The sequence below is a fragment of the Nannospalax galili genome, unplaced genomic scaffold (genome assembly GCF_000622305.1).
Source record: "Nannospalax galili isolate Female #2095 unplaced genomic scaffold, S.galili_v1.0 scaffold810, whole genome shotgun sequence".
NCBI lineage: Eukaryota > Metazoa > Chordata > Mammalia > Rodentia > Spalacidae > Nannospalax > Nannospalax galili.
In genome coordinates, this window is record NW_008329132.1 from 2,194,912 (window position 1) to 2,207,441 (window position 12,530).

Sequence of the window (12,530 nt, forward strand, 5' to 3'; positions counted from 1 at the left end):
AGCCCTTTTGATCCTGTTGTTTGTGACTTTGTTGACGTGTGCCACCTTCATCCATCCATGAATGTGACTGTAACCCAGAGCCAGCTTTCTGGCATGGTAATATTCAAAGATGAAGTTGGTTGGGAGTGCAGGAGAGGGCTCTCTCCACGTGGGCGTTCAACTGTAACCCAGAGCCAGCTTTCTGGCATGGTAATATTCAAAGAAGATGAAGTTGGTTGGGAGTGCAGGAGAGGGCTCTCTCCACGTGGGCGTTCTGTATCCTGCTGGAAGCAGGGATGGAAATCTCAAGTACATCCCCTTATCTAGAGAGCAGCTGTGAACAGAAGATGGGGAGTGTTTGATGGTGAGAGTGATGGCTGTTGTGCTGCCTTTCCTGCGGACTTGCACAGGTCTTCTGTCTCAGGTAGATTGGTTGCTGTTGAGCAGTGTTACGCTTCTAAGATTTTTCTAGAGAACTGAACTGTCTAGAGAAAACCATAAGGGAAAATTCTTTTGAGCCATTAATTGAACCGATGTTTACACTGTGTTCTTCCTGTCAATGAAAATGTGACTTGCTGCTCTGACTTGATAGCAAGAAAGTGGATTTTAGGTTTCATGTTCCATAACATGTCTGATGGTTTCTACTGTGTACTGTTTGGAAGGGAGTTAAGATTAAAGCTGTGCCGGGCGTGGTGGTGCACACCATTAGTCCCAGCACTCGGGAGGCAGAGGCAGGCAGATCTTTGTGAGTTCAAGGCCAGCCTGGTCTACATAGTGAGTTGAGGTCAGCTGGGACTACAGGGAGATCCTGTCTCAAAAAGACAAAACAAAACAAGACAAAAACAAACAAAAGATAAAGATATATTTAAGACTTATGGGTAGAGTTGGGGCTGGGTTGGTGTTAACTAAAACTAGTTGAGTGTGTGCTAAGTGCCAGGGACTTGTGCATTTATTCCTGTTGAAGTCTCATAATAAAGTCAAGGTAGAAGTTATTCCAGTTTTACCTATTTGTGCAACTGAGGCACAGTGTTGCTCAGGAACTTGTTTAGTAACAACTGATCGCAAGAATTGGGGTCCAAACCCAGGTTTTCCTCTTACACTGAAACCTGTGCTTTTTCCACTGCCCAAATCTGTGATTTGGAAACTCATGATTTCTGTTGCTCTTAAACATTCAGGCCATTTGTTGAGCACATTTAGTTGCAGGAACAATTTTTCAAAGTGGAGAAAAGAACATACCTTTTGCACTAGTTGGATTAATTTAACCAGCTGCCTAATGAATGTAGTCAGATTTACAGTTCAGTTTCTCAGTGTCTTTAAGTGTTTCATTTTGTTACTTTTTATTTGTTTGAACTTGTATGATGCCTTAGGTAAAATACCATTTATAAGAAGTCATATATATTTGACCTAGAAAACTGAGTTGTATAGCCAAAACAATCTTACGATTTAAGTTTTGGGAGAATACAGCCTGGGCTTCCCTTTAGTTCTTACATGGAAAAAGTCTAGTTACTGCCCTAAATGAGGTGACAGTACATACACCAAGAATGGAAAATTGTTCTGTGTTCAAAATATTCAGTAAATAAACACATAATTTGGGGTGTCTAGTTCTGTCAGTACCGCCCTTTTGGTGTTAAAATGGAATGACGATATTTAAAGGGTGTGTGTGTGTGTGTGTACGTGTACGCATGTGCGCGCCCGTGTGTCCATGTGTCAGTCCATCCTTGACAGCACTGAAAATGGGAACATGTTATTTGTACATAGGATTTAGATCTAAGAAACCCAGGAATTTTAGAGCACATGGCAAAACCCCTCAAGTCCTAGAACGCTGGAGGATCCCCCTGAGGAGAGGGCCAGCTTCTGTCCTCTGTCAGGGCTTGTCTTGGGGTACTAGTTTGAAGACCAGAGGTCAACTAGCTCACTTGATTTCCTTTCTAATTAGAAAGGGATTGAAGAGAAGTTGTATGTACCTGTCTCCTCCCAGAGCCTACCGGGTTAGCTTTATGCCTTTGCTTTTGTTTTTGTTTTGTTTTGTTTTATTTTATTTATCATTTTCATTTTATGTGTATATGTTTATTGCCTACATGTAGGTAAGTCACCCTGTCATGCAATGCCCATGGAGGACAGAAGAGACTGTCAGATCCCCTGGGACTGGAGTTACACACAGTTGTTAGCTGCCACGTGGGTGCTGGGATTCAAACCCAGATCTTCTGTAAGAACCACCAGTGTTCTTAACCGCTGAGCCATCTCTCCAGCCTGACTTTGTGCCTTTTTCCCCCCATTGAGTCCAGTTTGTGTTGCCCAAATACTCTTGGTGTAGAGCCATCCCCTGGAGGGTGGTTGACCTGCTAGGAGGTCACACTTTTAAAGAAAATTGACCCTTTTTAAAAAAAATTATTTATTTATTTAATAACCATATAATTAAAAGAAGCATTTCATTGCAACAGCATTGACATATTCAATAACAATTTCCTGGGTTAAGATGCATCTCTTTCAAAATTGGCTGTAAATTTTTAGGTTTATAGTAAAACTGAATGAGGTTTTAACCTTTAAAAAAGATCTCTATTTCATTTTAGAATCTACTGTTTCATACAGAAAAGCTCATTTTTAATGCAAATAACACTTAGATGTTTGTACATGCGTCTCTAATCTCTATGTATCTGATTATTACTAGTCACAGTCACTTACTTTCTAAGATCCTTGGCACCTGAGCATGAATGTAAAGTCATCAGGTAGATTTCAATGGTAATGTTTTGCACATCTACTAATTATTAAGGAGCAAATTTTTATGCTTTGAAGAATATTTTTTTTCCTTTTTTTTAATGATTATGTCATTAATGAGATCACCACCACCCATTGTTTTTAAAGATTTTTTTATGTGTATGAGTGTTTGCATGTATGTATGGGCAGCACGTGTGTGCCTGGTGCCCACTGGCCAGAAAAGGGCACAAGTCCTCTGTAGTTGGGGTTACAGAAGGTTGTAGGCTAACATATGGGTGCTGTGGTCTGAACCAAGGTCCTCTACAAGAGCAGCCAGTGCTCCTAACTGCTGAGTACCTCTTCAGCTTTCTTGTGTCTCTTTTAAGGAGGAACTGATCCCAGAGAAGTGGCTGTGTCCATGTAATACTGTGTCCTGAGCTATGAAAGAATGTCTAATCCTAGTGAGCAGACATGGTCCTCTGGTGTGCTCACCAGTGTCACCTCTAGATTCCTGAGGCCAGCACTGCATTTCAGCCACTGGTCACCCTTCCCCTTACTGGAGTCTTTCTGTTCTGCAGTGTCCGCATCTCTTCTTCCCCCGACAGACCCTTTGATAAGGTGCTGCATACCGGGAATCTATGATTTCTGTAGCGTTTAGGTTGTCCTATGTCGGGGATGGGATAGCTGTTTGCATGTAAGCCATATGTTTTCAATATTTTCCTTTATTAGGGCTAACTGAAATGTTCAAGACGCCAGGGAAGGAGAAGCAGCGGACCAACACGGGCATCATCATTTTCTCCAACTCAGAAAATCTGCCTGGAAAACAGCTTCTGGTACCTAATTCAGGAGACAAGCCTCTGCCCGTCAGTTCAGAGATTTTGGGTTGGTTTGATTTTTTTTTTTTTTTAATTATTTTGTTCTCACTGACACTGCTATACTTTTGACTAAGGAATGGCAGGAGGTCTTATGTCTTTATAGACAGTATTGTATTCCTTCTCTACAGTAGAGGCTCCCAGTAAAACGCCATCTCCCCCATCTCTGTCCTGCTCCAGCAGAGATTAGCAGTTGAACTAACAGTGTTAGTCACTGCAGTAGGTAAAAGAACATCTGACTCAGTTAATAACTTTGAATGACTTCTGGATGCTTTTAGTTCTTTATTATAGGAGGATGAGAGTGCAAACAGTATGCTGGCCTATCATATTTACATATATATTATTCAAATTAAAAATTATTGCAGAGCTAGAGATGTAACTAACTTGGTAGAGTGATTGCCTAGCACACACAAAGCCTGGGTTCAGTCCCTTGCACTGCATAAACTGGACATGGTATCACATGTGTGTAATCGCAGTACTTGGGAGGTGAGCAGGATGACCAGAAGTTCCAGGTCATCCTTAACTACATATTATTAGAGACCTTGTCTACAGGGAAAAAAAACCTTAATTTTTTTTAAACCAATAAAAGATCGTTTCATACTATAAAAGGGAGTGCATTGTGTGTCCGTGGTTTTCCGTTCTAACCCCATGGCTGGGCGCAGGCTGCAGAGAGAGTGGGAGGCAGATGGGCGCTGGTCCCACGTTCCTGTTGGAGGAAGCAGCTTGACTCCCGGTTGGTGTCTCCTCTTGTTAGAACGCAGATATTCCTTGTGTGATGTGGACAGCAAACAAAGTAAAAGCTGTGTTATTTGAGGAGAAAATCGAGACAAGAAACAGCCATTTTTAATGCCGTCCTTGTCACGTGCCATGGCAGCCTTTAGAAGACCCTTCTTAAAAACACTTTTCTTAAGTTATCACTGTAGATCCTAAGGTCCACTTTATAATGGCCTCACTCTATCACCAAATAACATTTAGTGGCTCGTGACTAGGACAGACCCCTGCACCTCGCAGATAAGAATAAATTATTGGTTTTTACACCACACTTTCTGAGGATATAATGCTGTTTACATTACAATGAAACAACGCATGTCTTGTATGTATTTTTGTTTCTTACAGGAGAAAGTGTGCTCTCTAGTGCTCAGGATGCAACGGAAGAGCCGTATGACAAATACTCTGCAAGCCCGGCCTTAAGACAGCGACGCTCAAAAGGTGGAGACACAGCACAAACGCCCGAGACCGTCTATAAAACTACTCCCGCTGAGAAGAAGGTTCCAGATTCTGTGACAGGGCCTTTGAAGACAATATACAGTGCAAACAAGTTCAGATCTAGGGAGCTCGGAGGTGCACAGGTGCCACGTGTAGAAAGTCAGAATGGTGGCACAGAAGCAGACCTGGCTGAGGGCATCACAGGGAGACACCCAAGGAGGACACCAGTGCAAGGCCAGCAACTGGATGGGAGGACACGGGACAGTGAGCAGTCTTCACGAAGACACAAAGAAAATGTCGAATCAAAAGATCTAGCAAGGACGTCCGCTGTCAGAAGATCAAGTGGCAGGGAACAGAGATGTGGCTCCACAGAAGGTCTATCAGGTAGTCAGGTGATCTCCCAAACACAGGAAAAAGGAACCACTAAAGTACCCTGCAGAACTTCACAGCCAGAAGCAGCCAACACCCCAAAGAGCAGGAGGAGAGGGCTTGTGAGTGAGGTGGTCTGCAGTGAGGTTGTGAAAGAAGAGCTCTCCGCACCGGGGAGAGTCACGAGGCCAGAGGAATCCATGCACACATCCAGTGCACCCACAGGCGATGATGCAAGCATCCAGGAGTTCAAGGCAGCGTCAGCCCAGAAGGTAGTTTTAAAGGAATCTGAATATCAAATACTGGACCCAGCAGTAAGGGGCATCAAGAGGCAAGCAGAGAAAGCTGAAGAAAAGGCTCAGTCCCTAGAAGACCTGACTGGCTTCCCTGAGCTCTTCCAGTCTCCAGCCCTTGGCAAACGCCTACAAACCACTGACAAAACCACAAAGACGCCTGGACCAGTCAGAGCCCCAGCGAGCACGAAGAGGCTGCCCAAGTCAAGCCTAGGGAAGGTGGATGTGAGCAAAGAGCTTTCAGCAGTTGGAGGAAGAACACAGACGCTGGGCAGAGGCACGCCCACAGTACCAGCACAGGAAGAAAATGATGCCACATCCATTGTGGAAACTCCAAAGCAGAAGCTGGATTTCACAGAACGTTTAACTGGACGAAAGAGACGGTCACGAACACCTAAGTACAGGACTGAATCCCTAGAAGACCTTGCTGGCTTCCAGGAGCTCTTCCAAACCCCAGTCTGTGCCAGTGACCCAGCGACTGTTACTTTAACAAAAATATCCTTAAAGTCTCCACAGCTGGGACCAACTAGAACCCCCAAAAGTGCAAAGAAATCTCCCCAAACAAGTCTTGAGAATGTAGATGTTCAAGAGGAGATTCCGACACTTGGACGACTAACACAGTCACCAGACAGAGCTGAAAAGACACCCACGGCACCAACAAAGCAGGAAAAGGGAATCGAAGCAATTGTGGAAACTTCAAAGCAGAAACTGGAACCTGTAAGAAATTTGACCAGGCTGAAGAGACACGCAGGAACACCCAAAGCCCAGCCCCTGGAAGACCTGGCTGGTTTTCAGGAGCTCTTCCAAACACCAGGACATGGCAATGGCCCATTGCCTGTTGACAAAGTCACAGAAATGCCCTTTAATTCTCCACAGTCAGAACCTGTCAGAATCCCAACAAGCATAAAGAGATCATCTAAGACAAGTATGGGCAAAATAGATGTGAAAGAAGAGTTTTCAGAAGGTGAGAAACTCCTGCAAACAGAAGAAACTGCGCACACACTCCAAGGACCAGACAGTGACAAAGGCCTTAGACCACCGAAGCAATCCGCAAAGCCAAAATGGAACCCAGCAGTCAGCGTTCCTCATAGCAAGAGACTGCGACTGACACCCAAGGTAAAGGCACAGCCTCTGGAAGACCTGACTGGCTTTCAACAGCTCTTCCAAACACCAGGCTGTACTACGGACTCAGTGACTGTTGGTGAAACCACAGAATTACCCTATGAATCTCCACAGCCAGGACTAATCAGAACCCCAGCCAGCACAAAGAGACTGCCCAGGAAAAGCACAGAGAAAGGGGATGCGGGTGAAGAGCTTTCAGTGCTCAGGAACCTAACACAGTCACCAGGCAAAGGCACACCCATACCTACAGCACCGGTACGACAGCGTAAAGGGATGAAATCCCTGACGGAAACTCCGAAACAGAGACTGGATTCCACAGAAAATGTACCTGGACGTAAGGGATGGCCACAAACACCTAAGGAGAAAGTCCAACCTCTAGAAGACCTTGCTGGCTTCCAGGAACTCTTCCAAACACCAGTCTGTGCCAAAGACTCAGGGACTGTTGGCAAAACTACAAACGTGCCTTTGGAATCTGCAACATTTGCTGGAACTCCCATGAGCATGAAGAGACTGCCCAAGACAAGTCTGGGGAAGGTGGATGCGACAGAAGAGCTTCCAGCAGTCAGGAAGCTAACGCAGTCTCCGGAGAAAGCCACACACACGCCTAGGCCTCCAGCGCAGGAAGGTGCCGTGGCCATCATGAAAACCGCAAAGCAGTTTCTGGAGTCTGCAGGAGGCTTAACTGGATGTAAGAGGCAGGCACAAACACCTCGGAGAAGTTCCCAACTCCTAGAGGACCTTGTTGGCTTCCAGGAGCTTTTCCAAACACCAGCTCATGCCAATGACCTAGTGACTGTTAGTTTAACAAGAATGTCCTTAAAGTCTCCACAGCCAGAACCAACCAGAACCCCTCAAAGCGCAAAGAAATCTCCCAAGACAAGTCTTGGGAACATGGATGTGAGAAAAGAGGCCTCTCCACTGACCAAGCCAGGGCGAGTATTGGGGGAGCTCATACCCACAGCCAAACTTCCACAGGGTGGTGGTGGAAGGAGCAAAGATTTAAAGGACTCTGCAGCCCGGACTTGGGGCTCAGTAAGTGTAACTAGCAGCAAGAGGCAGGGAGGGACACATCAGGAAAAGTCCCAGCCCTTGGAAGACCTGTTTGGGCTCCAAGAGCTCTTCCAAACACCAGATCATGGGACAAACTCGGTCACTGTTGACAAGGTCACAGAAATGCCCTGCAGATCTCCACCACCAGAACCAGTGGGTGCTCCAGTAACCTCAAAGAGACAACCCAGGACACGTCTGGGGGAAGTTCGTGTGAAAACTGAGCCATTAGGAGTAAAGAAGCTTCCAGAAACAGTAGGAGAAACCGAGGACAAAGGCCTAAGATCCAGGAGGCAATGTGCAAAGCGGAAGTTGGACACAGCATCAGCGGCTGGTGTGTCGGGCAGCAAGAGACGGCGGGGGGCGTGTAAGGAAGCTTCGCAGCCCCTAGAGGACCTGACTGGCTCCCAAGAGCTCTTCCAGACACTAAGCTGTGCTGGAGGTTTGATGCCTGTTAACGAGACTACGAAGATGCCTGGCAGATCTCCAGAACCCATGGACACAAGTTCAAAGACACGGCCCGGCACAAGAGTCAGGAAAATGGTTGTGATCCAGGAGCCTGCAGCACAGAGACGGCCCCCCAGAACATCACGGGAAACCAGAAATGCACACCAGGAACCCGTGAGTGACAGTAAAGACATCAGAGAGCAGAAGCAGGAGCCTGCCCCAAGCGTGCCCAGTAGCAGGAGGCCAGCCAGGGTGCCCAAGAAGGCTCAACCCCGAGAACAGGCCAGCGTCCAAGAGGAGGCAGCCACAGATGTGTCCTCTGACGGTCCACAACCGGAGCGAAAGGACTCCCCAGCCTCCCCGAGGAGGCAGCTCAGGACACGGCCCCAGAGAGTGGATGTCAAGGAGGAGCCCGCAGCACAGGGAAGGCTGCCGGGCAGGGAAACCCGACGTGCGCCCAGGGAGCCCGGGAGCCAGGGTGGACGTGCCCAAGAGCCCGCAGAGCCTGCGAAGCGGAAACTCGAGCTGGCAGCGGCTTTGCCTGGCACCAAGAGGCCACGGCGGGCGCCCAGGGGAACCGCACAGCCCCTAGAAGAGCTGGTTGATCCCAAAGGACCAGTCCAAACCGCAGGCCACACTGGGGAATCAGCAAGTGATGAAAGGCCCGGTGACTCTCCACGTCCAGAACTAGCAGAGCCTCCCCAAACCTCCCCGGCACAGCCCAGGACCAGACGCAGGAAAGCAGACGTGAGCGGAGGGTGGACGGCCGAGGGGAAGACTGCACGGACGTCGAGGCAAACCACGCGATCTCTCAAGGCCCCCGGCGTTGATGGCGAAGACCCCCAAATTGAACCTGCACAGCAGAAATGGGACAGAGTGGCAAGTGTAACTAGCAGCAGGAGGCGGCTGAGGGTACCCAAGGAAGACTTGACTGGCTCCAGAGAAATGATCCAAACCCCAGGCCACACTGAGCAGCTGGGAAGTAGCACTAGGGGCCCTAAGAGTCCTCCAAAGCAAACGTCAGACCCAGTAAAACCTTCAAGAGCTCGCAGAAGAGTGCTGAGAACCCCCGTGGAGAAGCTGGCTAGAGTCTTGGTGGACACTAGGGACCCTGCAGCGTCACAAAGCAACACAAGTGATACTCTGCCCCCCGAGAGGAAGTCTGAGAGAGAAGAAAGGGTCTCGAGAACCAGAGGGCTGCGCTCTGCTGCTCAAGTGCAGGGGGCACCAGATGAGCAGCCCAGCCTGGGGAGACAGACGGCTGCCCCCAAGAGAGGTCCAGCACCGGAGCTCCCAGAGAGGACACGTCTGACAATGGTCACACACGGAGTTGAACATGTGGAAGAGCAGATGAGCTACCTTGTGAAAACTAGAGGAGAGGAGCCCAAAGTGGAAGACTTGGTCACTCCAGATCAGGTGATGGGACTCTGGCTGCATGTCCAGGACTCTGGCTGCATGTCCAGGACTCTGGCTGCATGTCCAGGAGGGTGGTCCATTGTGTGTAGTCATCTGTGTAACCTGGGCTCATCCTCAGATACCCATTTTACAGGTTTCCATTGGTCACCACTAATGGCTGAGCCAAGGGTCCTTTTGGGATTTGCACGGGGACTAGACTAACCCCTTAAAGTTCTCTTCTAGAAAAGCACTAAAGTGACTAGCAGTTCTGAGGGGGTAAGCAAGTTGCATGTATCGTTCATTTGAGAAATCAGAGCAAAGGTAGGCCAGTGTAGTTGCGTGTTCATGAGTTTTAATAAGGATGCTCTGATAAGGTTCACATATCCTTGAGAAGGGGTGTGGGGCAGGGAAGTCGCCATGACAACCCAGACTCAAGGAATGCAGTCTTGTTCTTCAGTGACTCTTAAAGGACTAGGGCTGATCTTCATCTCCTGCCTACGATGGGCATTCCTCAGTACTGGGAACTGGAGTGTTTAGATGAGATGGTCTTCACATTGGGTATCAGGACATTTGTCCTGAGTTTATAATTTAATCAATAGGTGGTCATTTCTCCGCAGGGACAGAGTGGCCAAGGCATTTCCTTGAATGTCTTAGTAAATTAACTGATAGAAAATTTGCAGTTTATTTTCTTTAGTTGATTTTTTGGTTTTCTCTTCACTGTATTTTTTTTTTTTAAAACCTCATTGTGGGACTTTTGTGACTGTCTTCTTATTTCCTTAGAGAGTGCTCCTGCGCTCCAGACACCAAAAGAAAACTGGTGGAGACCAGCAAAGACCCCAGGCTAAGGAAAACAAGAGGACCAGGAACAGCTCCCAGGAGACCCAGCTGCGGAACCCAGACCATGGCGTCAGGAAGCCTGCGTCCAGAGCCACGGCCGACAGGGAAAGATCAGGCTTGAGGTCTGGAGGACCGAGTGCGAGCTCCCGGGGGCACACGGCAGATAAGACCGCAAGTGAGAAAGGCAGGAAGACCCAGACGAAGGCTCAGAAGGAGAAGGGAGTCTCTGGAGATTCAGGTGTTAGGCGTTTGCGGTCTGGAAAGACCAGAGCCACTTTGGACAGTGCGCCTGAGCCCAGAGCAACTCGAGGTGCCAAGAAAGGTGCAGAAAACCCAAAGGAGGTGAGTCCTCGATGTTCCACACGTTACAAAACCAGAGTGTTCTGGTATTTTTATGCCTAGAGGTGCAAAGGCAAACGAGCATTTTATTTAAGAGCACACCGCCAGCTCCCTGCTATTCTGATGGAAGAGGGGTTCGTCCAAGCTGAGCATTGCAAGTCTGGTTATTCCACTCTGGATAATGAGCTCACCTTATTGAAGACTTCATTCAGGAAGTTTATCTATGAGTATCTATTTAGGAGTTTATCTAGTTGTCGCTTTCTGACTGCTTGTGATGGATCTCCTAATAAGATTATAGGTAATGTTTTGGCCTCTCTAGGTCAGCAACACTTAACCGAAACAAAGCCCGCTCTGTCTGGATCCCAGAGGACCTCTTTTAAAAGGACCTCTTTTTGGCTGTCTAGGCAAACGACTAAGTAAATTCTACTTAGGGAAATGTGTGCCACTTCAGATTTCCCCACAGGGTCTAAGCTAATGAACTGTAAGTAGCTCGTGCATTTTCTTTGATCGCGTTGCCCCTGGTGACATGAGGACCCTGGTCAGTGTCCTTCTAGGGAATGCTTGATGAAGCCAAGGTTTGAAAGATGGGATGGACAGGTGCCTTTGTGGGAGTGGCCTGGGATTGCTCTAGGCACTCAATTTGAACCTACTCATACTATATTCTGAGATAACTGATGAAAAAAAGATAGCAACAGACATTTGAGGTAGAGTTACGGCAACCCCAGTGGTCCAGACTGCATTCTAGACTAAGCCAGGAAGCGGGGCTGACGGCACAAGGGACCCAGGGTGCCCGGATGCCCCAGCACAGCCACACAGCTGGTATAGGGAGGAACGCAGGAGGATTGAGCAATGGGCAAGGACACAAGAGCCTAAAGGTGCAGACAGTGTGTTCTGCAGGAGGATGACCACTCAGGAAAGCGGGCCATGCCCTGAGGGTGGAGCCAGGGACCGGCCGGACACAGGAGCTATCATGGTGGGGAGCCTTGATTGTAGAGATCAAGGAGACATTGGAATCCCATCCTGATGTGGTTAACATAATACACATATCTCATGTTTCCACTTGAAAAGAAATCGAAGCTGTAATACTTTGGGAAGTAGTACTTTATCAGACTGAAATAGAAGCAGTGAAACAACCAGTCTTTGCACTTGGATGAGCCTGAGCACAGAACCAAATCCCAAGGGTGAGCCAGGCTGGGCTGTTGTGTCACAGGCTCTGGCTTCTTGCCACCACCCGAAACCCAGGGAACTCCAACATGCTGACCAGTTTTCTAGGGCTTCAGTTGTCTCAGTCAGTTCTGACTGTCCATGGGCCCCAAAATGCATATGGTTGGTGTATATGTTCTCCAGCTGCTGAAGGAGCAAGTCTCTCTCAGCAGGTCTGTTCACCCTCTTTCGACCTGTGCGGTGGATTTCATGCTGATGGCCACCTGACACCATGTCTTCTAGACTTAGACAGCATTTGTATATTAAGATCTTTAGTCCAGACTAAGTTTTAGACTTTGAAAAGTTCTTGTTTTCCCGTCTCCTTTTCTTACTGTTCGTGATTGCTTCGTAATGTTACCTCTGACGTGCCCAGCATCACACTGGGCTTTTCCTGATTTTCACTGGGTAAGCCTTGTGCTTCACAGCACAGATACCAGAGCTCTGAGGCACTTGCTCTAGAAGGGCAAGTAAGTTCATCTTTTATTTCCTTAGATTGGATCCATGCTGCGTGGTACAGTGTTCAGTGACCGTGCCCTGTCTATGGAGAGTTGGCTTTAGGGACACTCAGAAGTGTTGGTCTAGGTTACATTTAATCTTCCTGAATGTTATTTTTAATTATTTTATATTTAATTATTACTTATTAATTATGATAATTGTGGTTATTTATCAATTTAATATTTATTTAATTGTTAATTGTTGAGGAAATTGTCTGTTAGCTTAAAATACA

At 47.5% G+C, this 12,530-nt stretch overlaps 1 protein-coding gene across 1 annotated transcript in view; it reads left to right on the top strand.

Moving 5' to 3' along the window:
- The window catches only part of Mki67 (marker of proliferation Ki-67), a 19,244-nt gene that overhangs the window by 6,220 nt on the left and 494 nt on the right, over positions 1-12,530 (top strand). Inside the window, exons 7-10 of the mRNA XM_029563048.1 lie at positions 3,060-3,093; positions 3,373-3,555; positions 4,662-9,445; positions 10,205-10,603. Of these exons, the coding sequence (XP_029418908.1) occupies positions 3,060-3,093; positions 3,373-3,555; positions 4,662-9,445; positions 10,205-10,603 (5,400 nt within the window). The remainder of the gene's footprint in view (positions 1-3,059; positions 3,094-3,372; positions 3,556-4,661; positions 9,446-10,204; positions 10,604-12,530) is intronic.